We start from the raw sequence: 22211 nt of genomic DNA, 5'->3' as shown, positions 1-22211 counted from the left end.
GTGTTACAGGGTCCTTGTTGAGTAGAGTGGATGTGCTGTTGACGGTGTTACAGGGTCCTTGTTGAGTAGGGTGGATGTGCTGTTGACGGTGTTACAGGGTCCTTGTTGAGTAGAGTGGATGTGCTGTTGATGGAGTTTCAGGGTCCTTGTTGATTAGGGTGGATGTGTTGCTGACGGTGTTTCAGGGTCCTTGTTGAGTAGAGTGGATGTGCTGCTGACGGTGTTACAGGGTCCTTGTTGAGTAGGGTGGATGTGCTGCTGACGGTGTTACAGGGTCCTTGTTGAGTAGGGTGGATGTGTTGCTGACGGTGTTTCAGGGTCCACAGGCGCAACAGCTCTCAGTGTCACTGCAAAGAATAGCTCAAAGCACGTTTGAAATGTGCAGGGTCCTGGCAATGATTATGCATCCCCTACTGTGGGAACTCTCTGCACATCTTGGGCGATTCCCAAAGTTCAAATTCGGCTTGTAATTTGTGGTCGGTGGCACGGCGCGTGCGTAGGGGGTTGGAGAGAACTCAAACGGAGGGCGTCCTGCGGGGTGCAAGCTCACACGCACGCGTGCGCACACGTGAACCGAACACCACGCACACACAGTGAAAACTATACGACAGTCAGCTGTGGGTGCCTGGTGATCAGAGACCGGACTGTTCCATGTGTGGTTTTGGAAACTAGAACCGTTCATCTCTTTTTTTGTAAATAAACCAGGAGGACTAGTTAAAGAAATAACAAATAGAAAGGCGAGCGGATAATTAGGAGACCAGTGAGGTCCGTCCTCCACCCTCCCTAGATCATTTGGGGTATTATCATGCACCACCCATCCGTTTTTCTGGGGGGTGGGTGGTCCCGGAGGGTGAGAGGTGAATAGGTCTCTCTCCTTTTCACTCCGCTTCTATGACGGATGGCCCATTGAAGAGCGAAAGCACAATGCACAGCGTTGCCGTGGGCGTTAGGGGTGGGTTGGGGGGTGGCTGTGGTTGTGGGGAGAGGAAAAGGGGGTTCCCCTCCAAATGGTCCCTCCCTCCCTCTCTCCCTCTTTTCCCCTCTGTTTGATTTGGCTGGCCCTCAGACAGAGAGCGGTGGCGTAGCTGGGCGGCAGAGCTTCTCTTGAACGTGTGGTTTATTTCCCCTGCTCCTCTTGCGGATCCAAAGGGGTGGCTGCGTGCACCGGACCCCAGGCCCAGTGGGACCTGCTGGGCTGCAGAGAGGCACGGGAGGGCCGGCTCTTCCTCGGGATACCTGGTGAAATCCGTTGATCTGCTGCGTTGCCTGATTCTCTGGAAATTTCCGTGGGTCCTGGGCATCCTCTTTCTCCCTTTACCTTTTTGGATGTGTTACTCTCTTTTTTCTGTCTTTTAATCTCTCTCGGATTTCATCTCTCTATATACCGACACCTCTATCTTCTGTGTTTGTTCTTGGTTCAGTGGCCGTCTTGCTTTGGCGTCCTGTTCCTTTTTTTCTGATGGATTCCATCCGGGCCTTGCTGCCCACTGGTCCTTCTGTCCCCCTCACTTGAGACAGGTGTTTTGGGGGAGGGAGAGGAAGGAAGAGGAGGACCATGAACATGCTCTTGTGGCGTTGGGAGCAGAACAACGTCACCATGAAACTGGTAAATACTCCTCAGTTAACCCAGAGGTCAATCCTGGGGGGATTTTTTATAAGCAGGTATTTTGTCTGAAGCAGTTGTGTTGTGAAATAGTGGTCATGGGAACATCTATGGTATATATCCACTGGTCTGCAGTCTCTCCTCACCTCGGAATGGCTTCGCTCTGTTCATCTGAGGTTGATGCTGTGTATTTTTAATTGTTGGAAACCATTATCCACTCATCATCCTAAAGTGTTCATTGTGGTCTCAGATTGAAGGCCAGGCACGTATTAGCTATGATAGTTGTAATCTCTGTCTGTCGGTGTGTTGATTACGCTGTTTTGATGTCTGCATTTCAACAGTCCCGAACAGGCTTAGTCAGGTATTAGCCAGCAGAGGTTGAGGTTGTTTCTGTGAGAGACTGACATTGTTTGTTTGTGTGTGTGTTTGCTTTTGAATTGCTTGCAGGAATGGACAGTGACAACAGAGGCAGGCAGGCAGGCAGCCAGACAAGCAGTTGTTCTGCATCAGTTCGCTTTTTTTTTTAAACTTTAATAGTGATAATGGTGCAGGGTCTTAATAGTGATAATGGTGCAGGGTCTTAATAGTGATAATGGTGCAGGGTCTTAATAGTGATAATGGTGCAGTGTCTGGGATTTGCTGATAGAAGCTGCATCAGTCAGGTACAGAGAAGTCATGTGGTGTGACCCGTTAGAAAAGACGTCTTTATATTTATTGAAATGTATGATTTTGCCGTGTAGAAGGAGCTCTGATTTACATTTGCTATTAGGAGAACCCCTTTGACTTGATCGTTCCTAGGTTTACAGAGTTCAAAGGAGGAGAAAAATGTCTCTGGCCTCCCTCTCTCCCCTGTGTTTTACAGCCTCAGTACTCATCTTATCCCCATCTTCAGAGAGTGACTATGCAGCCAATCAGTCAGTTAGCCGGTCAACCAGTTGGTGAGTCAATCAGCTGTTAGCCAGCCAGTTAGTCAGCCTGTAAGTAAATCAATCAGCCAGTTAGTCAGTGTGCTATTAAGTCAAACAGTCAGTAAGTTAAACCTTTTTAGTCAGTCAGCCTGCTAGCCATTCATTTAGCCTGTAAGTCAGCCTGCTTAACAGTCAGTCACTCAGTCAGCCTGCTAGCCAGTCATTTAGCCAGTCAGTCAGTCTGCTTGCCAGTCAGTCACTCGGTCAGCCTGCTAGCCAGTCATTGAGCTGGTCAGTCAGCTTGCTAGCCAGTCAGACATTCAGTCAGTCAGTCTGTCTCATATAGAGCAGGCAGGTTATTACTCGTCTGGAGATGAGCGATGATAAGACCTTTTAATTATACCTCTTTCTTCATGCAACATGACTGACAGAAGACGCACAGAGTGTCAGGGCCAGGCCTGTGTGTGTATTTCCTCAGGTATGTAATTGTGCTTATATGGCTGTGTGTGGTTATGCAGGTTTATTCCATGAGGAAAAGGACCTTCCGTTTCATGGAGTGTCCTCTATTATCATAAAGGTCTGTGAATTACTTAATAATTTGATCTTCTTTGAACAAATGAAAACGAATGGAATGTTTACAACACAAGATACACAGCCCAGCATCTTGGGGATGGGAGAGAGGGAGAGAGGGCCAGGAAAGATGAATGGTGGAGAGGGAAGAAGAGAGGGATGGAGAGAGGGAGAGAGAGAGAGTAGGAGAGGAGATGGGTAGAGGAGGAAAATGAGAGGAAAGGGAGGGAGAATTGATTGGGGTAAAATACTTTCTCCTGCTCATGGATAGATGCATAGATTTTTCTTCAAAGGTTTGTGCTCGTGTGTGTGTCTATATGTGTCGGTGTGTGAGAGAGAGAGTATACTCATGTACACTTGCAGGCATCTGTATATGTGTGAGTGTGTTGTGATTAGTCTAAGCCAATTAGCTGTGTATTGTTTGTGGTGTTCAGACAGCTGTCTGTTTGGTGTGGGAGAAGGAGGCGGGGCTAATGTGTTTAAGCTGGCACTCTGCCCAAGAGGGAGGATCTAAGTGGTCGTTAGCCAATAGGACACTTTGACGGCTGTGCTGCCGCCATAGGTCAACACAATAGCCACATGTGTAGCCTACACACCCAATCAGATAGCAAATGTATTCAGTCTTTCCCGTCAATCTTTTAACCTTGTACGTGCATCCATATGTTCACCATCAGAGTAGAAAGTACCAAAGCGGACCATCTTCGCTCATTTGACTTGGGAGTCGGAGGAGATGCAGAGGAGATGAGAACGAGAGGGGAAGGGAATGAATTCTGGAAGAAAGGTTGGTTATCCGCACGCTGGTAACCACAGCCCTTTCATGTCCCAGAGAACAGGCTCAGGCATGACAAGGGTCATTAAGAGGTTGCCTGATACTGTTCCTGTACTGTAAGCTGTGGGCTTGAACCACTTCAAAAGAGCTGTGTGAGTGTGTGTGTTTCCACCAGAGTGCCGAGAGAACATACAGACCAGGAAGCTTTACTCTGTCCAAACCAACCACACTACTAACAACCCCCCTCACCCCCATGTACACTCTCTCCCCCTCTCCCCCATGTTCTCTCTCCCCCGTCTCCCTGCACTACAAAATTACAGGCATATCATACAGCCAGCGCATTTATATCGATTACTCATGAGCCGGTGGTTTTTTGGTCGAATCCTGGGAATGGTCGGGTTCAGACTGACTGCAACTCAAAACAGAACCCAAGTCCTTTTTTGTATTTGGTACCTTGTGTGTTTGTGTTGGGTGGATGTGACATTCAAAAAGGGCCAAAGTGTTGTTTCGTTGTGTGTGTGTGTATGTGTGTGTGAATAGGTGTGGAATACAGTAAGTGATGGGTAACTATTGCCATGACAGTGGTAAGCGAAATACTGCTCCTAACTATGGATTGGTTTCATCAGCAAAACTAACTTGCAATCACTAGAGATCTAAATGTACAGATATGTGGATTGCACTAACAGTAGATCACAATTGCATCAGTGCTAGTTATCAGTAATCTTCAACCCTCACCCAGAGTTATGGGAAGTAGAGTTAAGGCAGGGTTTCTAAAACCGTAAACTGTCCCTTAATTGATGATGGAGAGGGGAGTCAGTGGCGTACAGTTTGTTCTACCTTTTTTCTACTGCCTGAGAGTTTACACAGATTTGTGGAATAAATGCATTGAAGGTATAGGGAGCTTACCTGTAAAAGGTTTTCTACCACACTACACTACCACTGAGTGACGTACCAAGGGAGGTTATGACTGGCAGGTGAAGGGGTAGCTGCACTTTCGGTGAACTTCGGTGAAGACAACGCATAGCTTGAAGGTGAATGATGGGAGAACTCACTCAGGTTGTTCCCTTTTCTCTTTGTTTCTTGTGTGTGTGAGTCAAGACCTCCCCTGAGTGAACAAGTGTGTGTGCATGCACGCCTGCGTGTGTTTGTATTATGCACATTGCCAGGTGTGTATGGTATAGGAAGACACTTTAAGTGCTGTCAGAGGTTCTAGGACCCCCTAGGGGCTGTCTTAGTTCTTGCCTGTTACGCAGTTGACTCTGACACGAAGGCATTCATGTTGTTTACACCGTCTGTCTTGGGTTCTGAGCCCAGCGGCACCTTGGGAAGGGTAGAGGGGTTAGTAGGGGTCAGAGGTGGTGAGGAGTTGAATCACTGAGTGAAAGAGTCAGAGACGGAATGTGTTGAAAAGTAGAGCTACTTTGAGACAGCGACTAAGCACCAGTTGGAGAGGTGCCAGGGACTTGACAGAGTGAGGCACAGTGCGGATGGATATAAAACGTTGGTAAACGGAGACTGAGCATCAGAGAGTCAAATGGAGGGAGACGTGAGAAGGAAAGGAGTCGTGTGAAGGACTGCATGCTTGGCTATATTTACCACCTGGTCTATGTGACGACGTGCCGCTGCAACAGGCCTTCATCCGTTAAACTTGACTTGCCCGAACTTCTCCACGTTTTTCTTTTTTTGTTTTCTGGACATTCCGGCTTCTACCCTCCCAGCTGTACCCCATTAACCCGCCTGACGGGCGTAGATGGCGGTGCGTGTGGGCCTCAGGGTGCCGGCAAGGGGTCCAAGTCGTTTCTCCTGCGAGCACTTCAAAACGGTCAGTGATTGGATGGGTCGTTGAGAAAGGATTACCATCCGGAATAGAGAGAGAGGGCGCAATTGTTATTAATCATTAATTCTCATGACTCAGTGTCATTTGAACAAAGCCCTTTAAATATAAAACAGTCTGAGATTTAAAAAAAAAATAGTCATTTTAGGCATTGGACAGGAAGGTAGTGAATGATACAGGAGAGAGCTTGGTTTAAAAGAGCGGTAGACATGCTGTAGCAGTACATGTGCCCCGGAGGCGGCAGCGTAGACCCCTGGACCACCTAAAGCCACATTAAGAAAGGATGAAGAATTGATAAACGAGACAGGAAGAATGAGAAGAACAAGGAGAATGGAAAGACAGAGCATGCCCCTGACGGTAGCATCGTCAAGGGAGAAAGAGGAAGATCTAACAGAAGAGGAATGGAGGGAGTGAGAGGAGAATAATGGATGGGGTGGTCTGGGGTTGAACCAGGTCTTGTGAGCACTTGGAGAGGAAGTTCTGTATAATTTGGGAGAGAGGCTGATGGGCAGGTAGCAAGTTGATTTTCTGGAACAAGGCTAAGAGGAAAAGTAGGAATGAGTTTCAACACACCACAGAGCAATAATAGATACATAATGGACATCAAATCTAGACAAACATATGTGAAAAAAAATCATTATAATGCAGTGAAGTGTGCACAGTTTATTAAACAGTATAAATCTGTATGGTGTTTTGGCCACATACAGACTTTTGTCAAGTTGTGTACCGTAGTACCTGTTTTATTCACATGAGAATGGAGACCTCACTTCAAAAAAGCTACAGTTCAGGAGGAGAATTGAGCCCACCATTTCACCACATCTTAATTTTAATCTCTGCACTGTTTCTTTGCCATTTCTCCTCCCAGATTTCTGCCATTAGGAGTTGAACAAATTTGAACTTCCTGGCTGTTAAGTGGCGTTGCGTGACTACAGGTGTTTTCGGCACACAGTTTTCTTTACTTGGCTAGATTAGGACACAGTGGTGTGTTGAGTGTGGCACTGTTTCGGGGCTCTTTGTGAACCCTAGGAGTAATCGCCTTAATAGGCGACGGGTTATTAGTGTAAGTGGGTTGGAGAGCCCAAGTCAGTTGAGTGTGTGTGTGTGTGTGCTGGAATCATGCTGCTGAATAGACACAAAGTGTTGTTGTTCCTTTATGTGGTTGGTGCTGCATTGTGTCTGCGTGTTTGTGCATTTGTGGCACGTAAGTCAAAAGATGCCTTGCAAGCAAAGCCAAAGATGAAAGAGGGAGTTAATGAAAAGTGGTGGGCCCTGGTGAGGGACTTCAATCCCTTCTCTTCACACATGCATGCTCGTACACACCTGTTTGGCTTTCCCCGCTACAATCACTGGTTACTATGAATAGACCATGACATCTCTAAGACTATATGCCTTTTCACATCAAAGTGCCTTATTACCTCCTATCCCACTTCAGAAAATCCCAGCACAAGTAATGGGCATGTCCGCGTGATGAACTGCCTGCCCTTTCTTTCCCGCAGCTCATGACCCAGTGCTCTAGGGGGAGGTCTCTGTGTGTCATGCCCTCTGCGGGGCATCAAATGCTGGGTGAGTGAGTCAGCAGGCCCCGGTGGTGTGTGGAGGCTGGTTTTTGGGGCATGGCTAAGGCATGTAGTTGGAGGGAGACAGTTGCTTGTTGGGCTTAGAGGGATTATCTGGATTTTTTTTGTGATTTTTGGATGTCTAAAGGAATTCTGTTAATTATTTGATTCTTAAAGAATATAAAATAAATACCTTGTGAGTTACTCTTCTACTCAATCAGAACCCCAAAAAAGTAAGCTTGTTTTACTCCAACCCCATCCATTTCACCAGCCCCACCCTGCCTTTTGCAGGAAAAGGGTGGGGAGAACCCTCTGCTAATATTTCTACTGCTGATTCCTGCTTTTTGACACACAGTATGTGTGTGTGTATTAATGTGTGTTTAATAGTCTTTGTGTGTGACTTATTTTAAACAAGACGTGGCACTTGCTGACACACACACGCTTGCGCACATACACAGAGGGTGTCCATAAATCCATAAAGGGTATAAAGTGGTCAAATTTACAACATAAATCAGATCCCTGCCTTTGATTATTCCGTGGCATTCCGTTACAGTTCCACTTCAGTCGGTCACTTATGTAGGACACATGTGAATACCCTCCATGTGTCATTTCTTGTTCCCTCCCAGGAACCACAGTTAAAGAAACAAGCTGAAGTTCCCTTTCCCTTGGTCACTTCAATCGGACACTCATGGAGATCATGTTGTACAAGGGCTAGATATACAACTTAAAGTTATTATTACTGCCATCACTTGTTCTAACAGCCATGGTAATGTGGGTCTGGAACACTGTCAGTATGGTTGTTGTTCAGGAAGAGAGGAGCTTTTCTCTGAAGTGGAGAATTCCCTGAGTGACTGACAGCCTGTCAGATCCGGACACAGATCAAAGCAATCTTCCCACTTGTGGTTTTAAGGATCGGGGTTTCACTATACTTACACATCTTCAGAGTAGGATTCTTTCTGTCTTAATTTGCTCTTCCGTTTCCTTATTGATGCATACTCACTCATTCACTCTGGGCCTTTGCGCTTCCAGAAACAAAAAAGGTATGTGTGGCTCTGAATCTTATGTGTTTTTATTGTGTTTATATATCCTTCCAGTTTAAATGGACATGACATCCAATGATCAAATTTTCCAAATATGTCTGAATTGCATAGCCTTTTGATTTTAATTCAATCTTAACCTATTTATACAAGGAAATAAAGCTGAGAACAATGTCTATTTTACAGTTGAACCTTGTATTACAGCAATATCAAAAATATGTATGTAGAAACAAAGAAACTAAATAAGATAAGGAGCACACACATTAAGAAAAGCAATCACAGTTAACAGTGAAAACATTATAGGCTACAAGACCTCTAACTTACGTAGTTAGTTACTAGGAATTCCGTGCACTAGGGGCATGGTAGTTGAAAGCAGTTTTATGTTAACTGAAGAGTAAGGCCTTGGTATCAGTTTTGATAGCGCATCTGTTATCTACAATTTGTCCAATAAATCACCATAATCTAATACTGACAAAAGTGGCTTGCGCAGTTTAATTTCTATGCTGGGATGACAGACATGATTTGTTTCTATAAAACATGTTTCACATTGAACTAGTTAACCATTTCAGTAAAGTGTATTTAATATGACAGCTTGGCATCTAACCCAAGGTATTTGTAGAAGGAATCTGTCCAAAGGTATAAACCTTGATTTTGGGACCTAGAGAATAGTATACACTTTATTTGCATTTGGCACAAACTTAAGATCTACAAATGTATATCTGTCTGTAGGTATGCAAACGTAAAGAATGAGCAGCTGTGTACTTTAGCATAAAAATTTAAATTACAGTTTCTCACAATGTTATAGATATCATTAATATACAGAGTGAACAGTAAATTATCTAAGGTTGAAACCTGGGGATCTCCTTTGTCAAGGACAAGAATTTCAGTTTCCACTCCATCGGTTATAATAGCCTGAGTTTTGTCACTAAGATAATTCTGAAACCACAAGCATGTACCCATGGAAAGCCCTAGTAAGTAAAATGTATTGATGAAATTATTAACTGTATTTGATTGGTCAGTAAATAGAGAAGCACTGTGATTTCTCATCCAAGGCTTTGACAATATCATTCACATTGTTGCAGTATGTAGTGTCTGCATGTAGGTAATTTTTCAAACTTTAGGAATGAACCAAGTAAAGAATGTGAGGTGAAATATGTGTTAGAGCTCTAGAGATGACAGGGGCAGCACTAGACAGAAGACCTGGATCAACCTTTTCTCTCCCTGTGGATTTCCTAATATCATCAGCTAGTAAAGCATCTTTGACGGGCTCAGTGAAAATGTTGGCTATTAATGTGTCCCTGCATTATAGGTCCAGAGTCCAAGAAAGATGCAGCCACTGTTTTTTCTGGGTTTTTACTGTTTTCTAGAATTTGGTTGGATTCCCATTATGCTGTCTGTGTATCTAATAGACAGATTTAGCTTTTCTAACATGTTTTTCACTTAAGTTTCTTAATTGTCTATAACATGGTCAGAATTCGAAGCGTTTTTTCTAACCTTGGCCTATTACAAATGTACATGACCCCCACCCGTTACTCCTGCCTCCTCTCACCTCCAGGCAGTCTCTAACCCATTCCTGTTCGGCTCAAAAGATTGAGAGCTTACTATTTCACCTGGTTTTTAATTACAACCCCTCCAACCCCTTGTACTACCTACTGTATAAAACAACTTCAAAGAACCCCCACATCCCTTACCGCAAACCCCCCCAGCCTGTTTGTTTTAGGATAATTGTATCCTTTTCTTAAAGCCTTGTTCAGCACTGTCTGGCTCAGAGCCATGTTATAGCTGTGTGTGTGTGTATGTCAGCATGCATATATGTGTACTATATATGAAAAGGTCAGTGGGTGTGGGTGAAACGTACACCTGTTGTAAAGACAATTACGGGAGAGAAATGTATATGATGACAAACAGTGTGGATTGGCCCTAGGTCTATTTACCTTTAACTCAAGAAACTGGGTTCACAGTGTCAGCAAGTTGTGTGTCTGGGGGTTCGGATAGGAAATGTGTGGTGTATCATGTAGTGCCTTTGGCAATGTGCTATCAAATCAATTTAGAACATTTGGATGCACTTGAATTTCACAATAGGGAAATAGGGACAATTTGAAATTGTTGTTGACATGTGGATTTTTTAAGTGTATAAATTGAGTATATTCAATAATGCATTCATCCAGAGACATTGTGTGCGCTTACATTATGTCTCTATTCTTGTGCACGTGTGGTGCTTAATTTAGCTGGTTGAAACATTAAGCAGATTCACTGGAGTGCTTCAGATTTGTTGCTTAGAGATCCTGTTTAAATTTTCTGCATAAAACACGCTGTTTAGGACTGTAAACACTATGTTCCCCCAGTGAGAGTTGCTGCTATGAGGCAAATCCAATAATTCCGAATGGGACATGAAACAAAATGAAGTCGCAACTTCTAAATACGATCTTAACTCCGTCCACTTTTGTATAAATTCTCACTTGCGTCTCTCCTTACTTGTGTCTTTCTTACGTGGGGTTTGAAACCCAAATAAATCCCTCACTGGACTTAGGAGAGGCCTTGGGAGAGGTAACGCGAGCGAGACGTGGGCGTCTACAGCAACCAATTATAAACGAAGCTATTCAGATTATTCAGATGCTTAATTCAACCGCACTACCCCTCCCTCGCGCACTCTGAAGGGCCTTTTCTGTCTTCGAGCCCGTGATGTCAGCGCCTCATTGAAACCTGCCGCTCGCGCTGCTGCTCTGAATGCTCCATCCGAGCACAATGGCCCCAATTTGAATACCACGCGGATATATATGCCAGCCTCACACCCCAACAAAAGAAAATGGGGTGCGCGGCTCCCATTCAACCCATGTTATTTCATTCGAGTCGTAAATTTGTTTTAATTTGAGTAATGTATTTTTATCTGAAGTGTTATGGTTTTTGAACGCTTGGACGAATTAAAAAAGCGGACACGCAGACTTTTGATTTGGTTTTGTAAATAATTCGTTACATTGAAGTCTAATAATTGGACGCTGGTGTTTTGTATCCTGAACAGATCTATACGGATTGGGCCAACCACTACCTAGCCAAGTCAGGACACAAGCGCCTTATCAAGGACCTTCAAACAGACGTCACAGACGGAGTGCTGCTGGCGGAGATCATACAGGTTGTCGGTGAGTAGCTACTTTTGGCGATATCTTGTTGTCGTTTTGCACAGCTCTATAACTTCTTTAACCGGAGTTCTTTGATGTATTACTGACGAACTTTTTATACGTTTTAACTTCTATTATAAATTATATTTGGTTAGTAATCATTAGTCTTGAGCAGTATGTAAAATACTTTCAACATAACATTTCAACATAATACATTATTATCTTTTTATGAAAATGTTCTTATTCTGTAATAATTGTATGATTGGGGAAATCCCTCAGCTCGATTTGGAAACCCCCACAGTTTAACTACTACATATTTGACAATGGAGCAGTCTAAGAGAAGATTGACTAAGGGATGTTTTGTAATGAAATGTCATTATGCGCCCCCTCTCCTTAGTCAGAGTCCTGTCATTTTCCCACTTCACAAAAGTTGCCCTGTCATCATTTAAAAAGGAGGGATGGTGGTTGACGTGTCCTGAGGTCACACCAGCTGACCAGTGATTCATCCTCACTAATCTGGTTCCCTGAACCAGACCTTATATGCGATTTTGCCATTTTTACTTTATGTATTAGGTCAAATACGTATCTTGCTAATGCCAAAGACTATCAATATTATTATTTATTTCAATATTTGTATTTGAAAATAAACTTATTTTCAAATGTACAAATGATCACCAAGTCAATGATGGCTCTTTCTATATATTCTGTCTCTGTTGTAGAATTATTCTGTGGGCACTAGAGACTTCGCAATGGCATTCAATACAGACACAAAGAAATGTGGTCTTGAATAGAGAATAATTCATTTCCAAATAATTCCTTACATTCTCAGAACTTTTCTGAAGGGCAGGGTAAGCTAGTGGGTCTTTAGGACAGGAAACATATCCACAGGGGATTTTTGCAACGTCAAAAGCAGGGAAGGCTGGATCTGGAAACACTGGGCCTTCTGTTCTAGTTTTTTTTAATTGTCATTTGATGTCTTGACTTCAGTTTTAATAATTTTAGACCTAATTTTCCACTAGCTTGTAGTGGTGAAGTATCCTCCATACAGTACGAAGCCCAATTTTTGTGGTTTATTTGACTTTCTTGTGGCGTGCACAAGCCATATACTGTTAGCTATATACATTCATTGGACACAGGAAAATAAATAATTCACAACGTTGCCATAATAAACTACACAACCATTTAATTTCTTTGAGGTTTAGAAAAGTAGCTATTTCAACTATTACGATCATAATTGTGTCACTTGATGTGTATGACTTGAACTGCAAATGTGTGTCATATGAACTGTATTTACTTTTGGGGTTAGTCACGCAAGTAGAATATCAAATATATTTCTGAAATGTAACTTTGACCCGTACTGCCTGGATGATGCTTTACCACTGAATGTCAGTGGAGAATTAGGTGCTAAAAATATCCTTTTAAACTCAGCATTCACTGGATGGGGAGCATCATCATAAGCGTGCGTCTTTGCTGACCAGCTTTAATGCGAACTGCGCCAGCTCCTGTCTGCTGATGTATTAGATCTTTTGACCCGAAGGGAAAGCATGATTCTGTCAGCTGTTTCAAAGCTGTCTGTAAGTAAGCAACAAAAGCGTGGCCCATGCTATCATAATTTTGTGTGATTTTGGGGAGTGAACTTGGGTGCATTTGCTCATGGAATCTGACCATACAGCTCCATGCATTGGGATGCTAACACTTGTTTGGGATCAAAGTGATCCAGAAACATATTTGGGTTTCTTTCCGGGAAAACCCTTTTGGTTGCAGGTAGAGCTGCTTTGGTTCAATGTAGAACCTGTTTGGGTTCCATGTGGAATCCTTTTTTTCTTTCTGTATGGCACATTGTTTTGGTTGAAGTGAACTGGGTACAAAGGATGACAGTGGAAGATGATGACAGTGGTTCTCTGTTGGTCACATAGGCATGTGGAAGGTTGTAATTTACACATGTGTGTTCAACAGTGTTTATCCACCTGACAAAAAGTTTGGATCCCTTTTCGTTTCCCGCAGAGTAGGTGGTAGTCAGGGCCCTGTGGTGGAGCTGCGCAGTGGGCCCCACAGGGTTGTGTTGCCGGCACAAATGTCAGCTGTGAGAGGACGACCTCAGCTGCTGTGGGAGGGGCCTCTTATAAACCAGGGGGCCTGGATCCACACACACACCCCTTCCAAAACGAACACCAGTGGCCTCCCAGCCATCTCTGCCTGGCCCTTAGTGGCCCCGCGCACACTCTGGGACTAGATTGGGTTTCATTTCTCAGTAGGAGGGGGCAGTGACCCTCTCACTGCAGACAGAGTCACAGGCCTGATCTCCTCATTCACTCTCCCTGTCACGGTCTGAGACAGCCATAGAGCAGGAACACACTGAACTAAGAACCTAGGATATCATTAAGAAGACTTTGTTCTCTTTCTCTCTCTCTTTTGTTTTCAGCTAATGAGAAGATCGAAGACATCAATGGCTGCCCCAAAAGTCGATCTCAGATGGTGAGTAATCTTCCTAGGTTTCCTGCCGCTGCTTCATGTGTTTTGGCAGTGTGGTGTTATAATCCTCACGTGCGCGTGTGTTTGTATAGATGAGTGCACAGAGCAACGCATTCATTTTGTTGTCCCGCAATGGTGCATTGTTGGTACGTATGTTGTTTGCTCGTGGGTCCATGTGAACCTCGACGAGTACACGCTGGCGGGCTTGGCCTTATTTAAGCGGGTGCGGAGAACCAAGCTCTGTCCCAGAAGACATCTGTCCAATTTAATGGGTAGGGATGTTACTCCTGTTATTTTTACATGTGTGGCTTTGCGGTCCATCTTTGTAAAACATCTGGCCAAAGCACGCCGCTGGCGCTCACTTTAAAGCAGCAGAGGTTTGGGGTTTGGAAGAAAATCAAGCTTGCTTCATCATATTACTACTAAAAAGAAAACATGATTTATGTTATCTAGGGGACAAAATCCAGACAGCACACTCAAGTATTGATGACAATAAAAATTTAAGCAACTTGCAGTATCGGAGGACGGACGTTTTGTAATGGCTGTGGCTCCTGTGTCTACCCTTTTGCAGAGAATTTTGGGATTGGGCTTTGACACGCACCTGTTGGTGTTAACTTGAACACTTGCAGTAATTTGTTTCTTTTCTTTTTACCGATTGTTCTGGATTATTTTCGCTTTTACAATGTCCAGGCAGTGAATTAATTTTGAGGTTAGACATGTTTTCAGTGGTTAATTACATTTTTACATTGAAAATATGTTGTCTGTAAGATCTTAATTCTTTATTCAGTCAGCAACATCCAGTGTCCTTGGTTGTTTTTCTCATGCTGGGAATCTAGCCCATAGTCTTTACCGTAGGTATCGTTCCGGTCTTCTGAGTGTAGTTGATGTAAATTGAACTTGTGTGCCAGTTGAGGGATAATTTTGGCTGCTTACCAGACCAGTGAATACCCTCTTAGCACCATAGATGGTAAAAAGGGCTTACGCACAAACACGCATATACACATACAACCTACCACTTCATCACAGACATACAGTGGATATGAAAAGTCCCCCTGTTAAAATGCCAGGTTCTTGTGATGTAAAAGAATGTGACAAAAAGAAATCATGTCAGAACATTTTTCACTTTTAATGTGACCTATAACGTGAACAATTCAACTGAAATCTTTGAGGAAACTAATAAAAAAAAATCACAATAACCTGGTTGCATAAGTGTGCACACCCTTAAACTAATACTTTGTTGAAACACCTTTTGATTTTATTACAGCACTCAGTCTTTTTGGGTAGGAGTCCATTAGCATGGCACATCTTGACGTGGCAATATTGGCCCACTCTCCTTTGCAAAAGCGCTCCAAATCTGTCAGATTGCAAGGACATCTCCTGTGTATAGCCTTCTTCAGATCATCCCACCGATGTTCGATTGTATGGGCTCTGGCTGGGCCATTCCAAAACATGAATCTTCTTCTGGTGAAGCCATGCTTTTGTGGATTTGGTTGTGTGCTTTGGGTGGTTGTCATGCTGAAAGGTGATCTTCAGCTTTCTAACGGACGCCTGAAGGTTTTGGGGGACTTCTGGAGGACTTGTTTCTGCAAACTTCAGCCGGGCTTGGATGTTTTTCTTTGTAAGAAAAGGCTTCCGTCTTGCCACCCTACCCCATAGCCCATTCATATGAAGAATACGGGAGATTGTTGTCATATGTAGCACACAGCCAGTACTTGCCAGAATTTCCTGCAGTTCCTTTAACATTGCTGTAGGCCTCTTGGAAGCCTCCCTGACCAGTTTTCTTCTCGTCTTTTCATCAGTTTTGGAGGGACGTCCAGTTCTTGGCAATGTCTCTGTTGTGCCATATTTTCTACACACACACAAGTTTGTTTTTCTGTGTTTGTGGAGACCTGAAACCTAATCATAACCCAGAAATCCACATGTTCCCTATACCCTAGCCCTAAACCTTACCCATACCCTTGTATTAACCTAACTCAACCCTAACCTTAACCTCAGCATCCTGGTGTTTATGCCCAAACTTTACTAAGCCCTAATACTTAACCCTAAGCAGTAAGGCCTAAACCTAAAAGTAACCTAGTACCCAGAAATAAAAAAATTCTTAATGGGAACCTGCCAAGAAACCTTGTGGGGACGTCCTACCATGTGACATTGGGTGTTCACATAGACTTGTATCACACACACACAGAAATAAGTCAATCAACCAGTCCCCTACAGTTTTTCCCGCTCCCTGCTATCAATTAACGTTGTCCCATCAGGGGATGATTATGCCCTCCAGTACCCGGTAATTGAAACGTTTCAGGCTTCTTGTTTCTGGACTGTGGTCCACTCAGTGTCTTTGTTCTATACAGCGATTAGCCCCATCCCTCAAACATTGCCACTTAGCTCACCTCTGACTCCCTCCGTTTGAGACCGAGGAGCAAAAAGGTTAAGGACCAGCGTCTCGCACTCTGTAGTGAAGTTTGTGTGTGTTTCTGGTTTAAACTGAGAGAGTGGGTGTGTGTATGTGTGTATGTGTGCGTGCACGTCGGGCAGTATGGTGTCACTGTTTGTGTGTGCTGTGTGAGCGCATGAGCGCTGCTGAAGGCAGGTGCAAACAGTCATTATGCAAATATATGCTGCGTTTTCATACAGTGTGAATACACGCGCACACACACACACTCTTCTCAGCTGGACACTCCATGGGCTGGGTCTGCTGAAAGCTCCATTACAACTCTTGACTTGATTGCCTTATTAAAGCTGCACTCAAAACCCAGAGAGGTTGCTTGCATTCAACAAGTCCACACTGAGAGCTCTTGCTTTATACGGGCAAACATGGAAACAAGCTGCGGTCATACAGTGAAGAGATAGAAGGCCTTTATCTCACTGGCTTGTTCATTTTCCTGTCCGTTGTTGCGTCTCTGTCAGTGTTTCAGATGGATGAGGTATAGTTGTTTTTACAACTGGCGGATCCCACAGGGACACATACACACACATTACCCTTTTACTGGTTGTCATTCCCAGCCATAACTTTTGCCTCCCAGGAAATAACCATAGCCTTTGCATTGACATGGTAACGTGTTAACACAGAGGTGCTAAAACCACACAGGACGCCCACATCCATCTACACACACACACACACAAACAATACACCCTGCAGGGATCTGGGTCCCTTTGAGGCTTGCCCTTCTTTTCTGTGGAGGAATATTGCTGGTACCACACACACACACACACCCTACATACTATTCTGTTTTTCGGTTGGCAGAGATCCATACAGTGTGTTGTGGTTTCAGATTCAGAGAGATGTATTTCTCTCATACATGTAGGCATGTACATGTAGAAACCGGTCGGAATGGGGATGATAAAAACTGTGTTCAAAAGCATCGTAAGTCCTGTCAGAATGTCAATAGGAGTTTCCTCGTTAACATCCGGGCTGTATCAGTTCTACTGTCAGCTGTATTTTTGCCAATACAACATCTGACTTACAGATGTGTGTAAGATATGCTGTGTTATTATTACTTACATTATTTGGTTATCAAATTCTTTCAGTACTCATGAATGCCATGGTTGCTATTGAGTATGTTTAGGTGCACACTTACCAGACTGATATTTACGTGCACACTTACCAGACTGATATTCACGTGCACACTTAATGGCTGATCATTGCGTTAGGTGGGGTATGTTGTTAGTCATTCAAGCACCCTACTGGGTTTATCCAGAGCAACTGACAGAATGACATATTCTTCATCTAGTTTGCTCAGGGATTCCATCTTTAGGTCAGGTGCCCTTTCTCCCCCGTTTACCCTAAAGTCCAGAATTTGTTCTGTTTCCACTGGCCAGCGCCAGTCGGCCACAAGGCCGTGGCCGAGTAGCCCGGTACTCACTTAGTGCCAAGCCCCGGACTTTAGGACTTAGGGCGGTGTTTGCGGGTTGATGTGTTATGGGCTGTGAAAACGTGACATTTTGCTATTCCAATAACGATATTTATCGTTTGCTTTAGGATTCTTGTAATGGTTTTCAACCAATCTAACAAACAGATCCATGATAAAATAAAGAAAAATAAATCAACATTACAGGGAAGCAAAGACCCAGAACGGAAAGAGTTGGAACGACTGAAGGTGATACGCATTGTATCAGCTTCGGTCGTTCCAACTCTTTCCGTTCTGGGTATTTATTTATACTCTTTCCGTTCATTGACTCAATAGAAAAACAGAGCGCTGAGACGGAGACGTAGCCTGCAGAACCTATATCGATGTAAAATGACCTTCATGGGTGTAAGTCACAGGAGTTTGAGGAATACATTTGTTTTATTACTCAAGTTCAAACGCTGTATTGTAAACAAACTGAGCATGGCATTATTGTTCATTTTGTTTTACTTTAACCAGAAAACCAAATCGCATTGATAGTTTACTCCTCAGGCCCAAGGTCATAATAGTTTTTGTTTTTCATATTTTAAATGTAATCAGCTTAATCAGGGTTGTCTTAGTTATTTGATTGGAGCGTATGTCAGTACTCCTACTATCATTGCCACTGTCTATTGTCCACCCAAGCTCAATAATGATTTTTATTAACAAATTCAGTGATTTACTAACCCATGTTTGCTCACTTTTCTCTAACATAATATTGTTGGGGGATTTTAATATACATATGGATAATATCAATAATGCTTATATAAGGGATTTTACATCTTGCCTTGAGAGTTTTGGATTGGAGCAACATATCAACTTTCCCACTCACTCCAAAGGTCAAGTTATGGACTTGATATGCTGCTCTGGTGTTACTCCAACTGGTTGTACTGCAGATTATCTTCCCATCTCTGATCACATGTTAATATCTTTTAATATTAACTTAACAATGTCCAAAATAAAACTGCCACGTGTCATCTCATTCCGTAACATTAAGGACATTAACTTAAACGTCCTCTCTCGTCATAACGACTGCCTCCCCAGTATAAACTCTTTATCCACCCCTGATGAACTGGTTTCTCACTACAATGATGGACTACATAATATTTGTAATACTCTGGCCCCTTTAAAGACCCGGACTGTTTTCTTTACCCATTCTGACCCATGGTTTACATCTGAACTACGCCAGATCAAAATAAAAGGTTGTCGCTTGGAACTCCTTTACAAGAAAACTGGACTTATTGTGCACAAAGAAATGTATAAGGACCACATTCTAAATGACAAGGACGCCCTTTCTAAAGCCAAATCCACTTATGCAGGTTTAATTAGTTCAGGTGAAGGAAACACCAGAGCCCTGTTCTCCATGGTCAACAACATTTTACGACCACCAGACTTCTTGCACCTCATCTGTACTCAAATGCCTATTGCACCTCTCTAATGTCATTTTTTAACACTGATGTTCATAAAATCCACCAGCAACTGAAAACGACTACCTCTCACAGTCTGTCTCAGTTCTCTCAGCTCCTCTTCTGGTGCATTTTCAAGTTTCACGGTTCCTTCTGCTGCTGAAATATCTGACCTTATTGAAAAGTCAAAGTCAACTACCTGTCAGCTAGACCCTCTACCTCCCACCCTGGTAAAAGCCTGCTTACCCTCTCTCTCCTCCCTAATAACTACCATTATACATTCCTCTCTCACCTCTGGCACTCCTAAACTTAAGAAACCTGGTGCAGACCCCAACAATTTCAATAACCTCTGTCCTATTTCTAATCTGCCTTTTCTATCTAAAATCTTTGAAAAAACAGTTGCTTCTCACACTTGTCTGACAATAACCTCTATGAAGAATTCCAATCTGACGTCCGCCCCTGCCATAGCACTGAAACAGCACTGGTAAAAATCACTAATGATCTTCTCATGGCAGCTGATTCTGGACTATTAACCATTCTCATCCTCCTTGATCTGAGTGCAGCCTTTGATACCATCTCTCATAACATCCTTCTTGACAGACTACTCTCTATTGGTATAACTGACACATCTTTGGACTGGTTTAAATCCTATCTCTCTGGCCGCACTCAATTCATCCAACTCAGAACATTCAAATCACATCCATCTCCTGTCATTACTGGTGTTCCCCAGGGTTCTGTCCTGGGACTGCTTCTGTTTATCATTTATCTACTTCCTCTTGGTCATATCTTTCGTAAATTCAATATCCATTTCCACTGCTATGCGGATGAACCCAGCTATACCTGTCAAATAAACCTAACTCAACCCTCCCACCTCCCTCTGATTGCTTAAAGGAAATCAAATCCTGGTTTTCCTGCAACTTCCTCAAACTTAACAATGACAAAACTGAGGTTCTCCTCATTGGCACCAAATCCATTCTGACAAAACATGACAGTTTCTCGCTTTCCATTGATAACTCCTCAGTTTCTCCCTCTCCTCAGATTAAGAGTCTGGGCGTCATCCTCGACAGCACACTTTCATTTCAAGCTCACATTAATAATGTCACCCGGTCTGCATACTTCCATTTACGTAACATCAATCATCTCTGTCTGTCTCTCACACCCACTAGTACAGCCATTCTCGTTCACACCCTGGTTACATCCCGTATGGATTACTGTAAATCTCTTCTCTTCAGTCTTCCTCTCAAACTTATACAAAAACTTCAACTGGTTCAGAACTCTGCCGCTCGTATCATCACCAGAACATCATCTATTTATCCACTCCTGTTCTTCAGCAGTTACATTAGATCCCAGTAAAATACTGTATTGATTTTAAGATTCTGCTCCTTACCTTCAAGACCATTCACAACCTCGCTGCTCTGTACCTCGCTGCCCTCATTCATATCAACATACACACCCATACTCTCAGGTCTTTTCCTTCTATTCACCTCATTGTACCTCCAGCCTGTTTGACCACTATGGGGTTTAGAGCTTTCAGCCACTCTGCCCCTCGCCTCTGGAATTCTGTTCCACCAGAAATCCGTAACATCAACTTGCTTTCCATTTTCAAAATCTTTTCACACTGGCATATCTAACATGATCACTATTAATCAGCTTATAGCAATGTTCATGATCACTATTCAACTGCTTATAGCAATGTTCATCATTACAATTAATTCTGCTTTTAGCATTGTTCTGTTTGTTTTTGTCTTTATTGTGATTTGTGTCTTATGTCTTGAGTGCTTAGAAAGGCATCTAAAAATAACATTTATTATTATATTATTATTATTATTATTATTATTATTACACGCAGTGCAAACCTACCTGCCTGAGAAGGTGCGTTTAGAAAGAAATTGTTAGGGTGTAGCTGTCTAGACTGTCTGCGACATGAAGTTGTCCACCACATGTTCAAGCCATGACTGTATCACTAATCAAATAAAATGTTAAAATCCATCTTTTATATGGCAGACCCCTTCCCTCTCTCCATATTTTGTTGTATTCTAGACTTAATTTATAATTGATTAAAACAGATCAATATATCGAATCACAATAAAGCTATGACATCACATCACTTTTGCAGCTGTACTTGCATTGGTAAACAGTTCGTAAGAACATTTTGTATCTTTGGGGTTTGTGATAAATACCACGTCCTGTCAATCCACGATGTGTCGTGCCCAAGAACAGCTACTATCTGTGGTGTATGAGACATATACAGTACCACACCCTCTGGTGCCTTATTGCTTCAATATCACTCACATTCACAAATGAGGAAGGCCAATGCCAGGCTTGTCTAGTGAGGGCGTAACAATCTTCAATGATTGGTTGGTAGAGCATGGCCAATGCCGGGACAATTCTTTTGATTCCTGTGGTGACACGTGTTAAAAAAAGTATGTACTCTAATTCTCCAAAACTTTTATTCATTTGTAACTAATTTGGATTTGTCAGGTAAAAGGCATACACTCACCTAAAGGATTATTAGGAACACCGGTTCAATTTCTCATTAATGCAATTATCTAATCAATCACATGGCAGTTGCTTCAATGCATTTAGGGGTGTGGTCCTGGTCAAGACAATCTCCTGAAGTCCAAACTGAATGTCAGAATGGGAAAGAAAGGTGATTTAAGCAATTTTGAGCGTGGCATGGTTGTTGGTGCCAGACGGGCCAGTCTGAGTATTTCACAATCTGCTGGGATTATTACTGGGATTTTCACGCACAACCATTTCTAGGGTTTACAAAGAATGGTGTGAAAAGGGAAAAACATCCAGTATGCGGCAGTCCTGTGGGAGAAAATGCCTTGTTGATGCTAGAGGTCAGAGGAGAATGGGCCGACTGATTCAAGCTGATAGAAGAGCAACTTTGACTGAAATAACCACTCGTTACAACTGAGGTATGCAGCAAAGCATTTGTGAAGCCACAACACACACAACCTTGAGGCAGATGGGCTACAACAGCAGAAGACCCCACCGGGTACCACTCATCTCCACTACAAATAGGAAAAAGAGGCTACAATTTGCACGAGCTC

General features: G+C 43.1%; 1 protein-coding gene across 5 annotated transcripts in view; it reads left to right on the top strand.

Moving 5' to 3' along the window:
- nav2a (neuron navigator 2a) overlaps window positions 1–22211 on the top strand; it is a 115946-nt gene that overhangs the window by 11691 nt on the left and 82044 nt on the right. For all 5 annotated transcript variants that reach the window (XM_034295709.1, XM_010901165.4, XM_034295710.1 and 2 more), the window contains exons 2-3: window positions 11297–11414; window positions 13816–13868. In XM_034295709.1, coding sequence (XP_034151600.1) covers window positions 11297–11414; window positions 13816–13868 — 171 coding nt within the window. The remainder of the gene's footprint in view (window positions 1–11296; window positions 11415–13815; window positions 13869–22211) is intronic.

Source organism: Esox lucius, chromosome 2 (assembly GCF_011004845.1).
Source record: "Esox lucius isolate fEsoLuc1 chromosome 2, fEsoLuc1.pri, whole genome shotgun sequence".
Classification (NCBI taxonomy): domain Eukaryota; kingdom Metazoa; phylum Chordata; class Actinopteri; order Esociformes; family Esocidae; genus Esox; species Esox lucius.
Note: the sequence above shows the minus strand (reverse complement) of the source record. Positions and strands in the feature narration are given on the sequence as shown.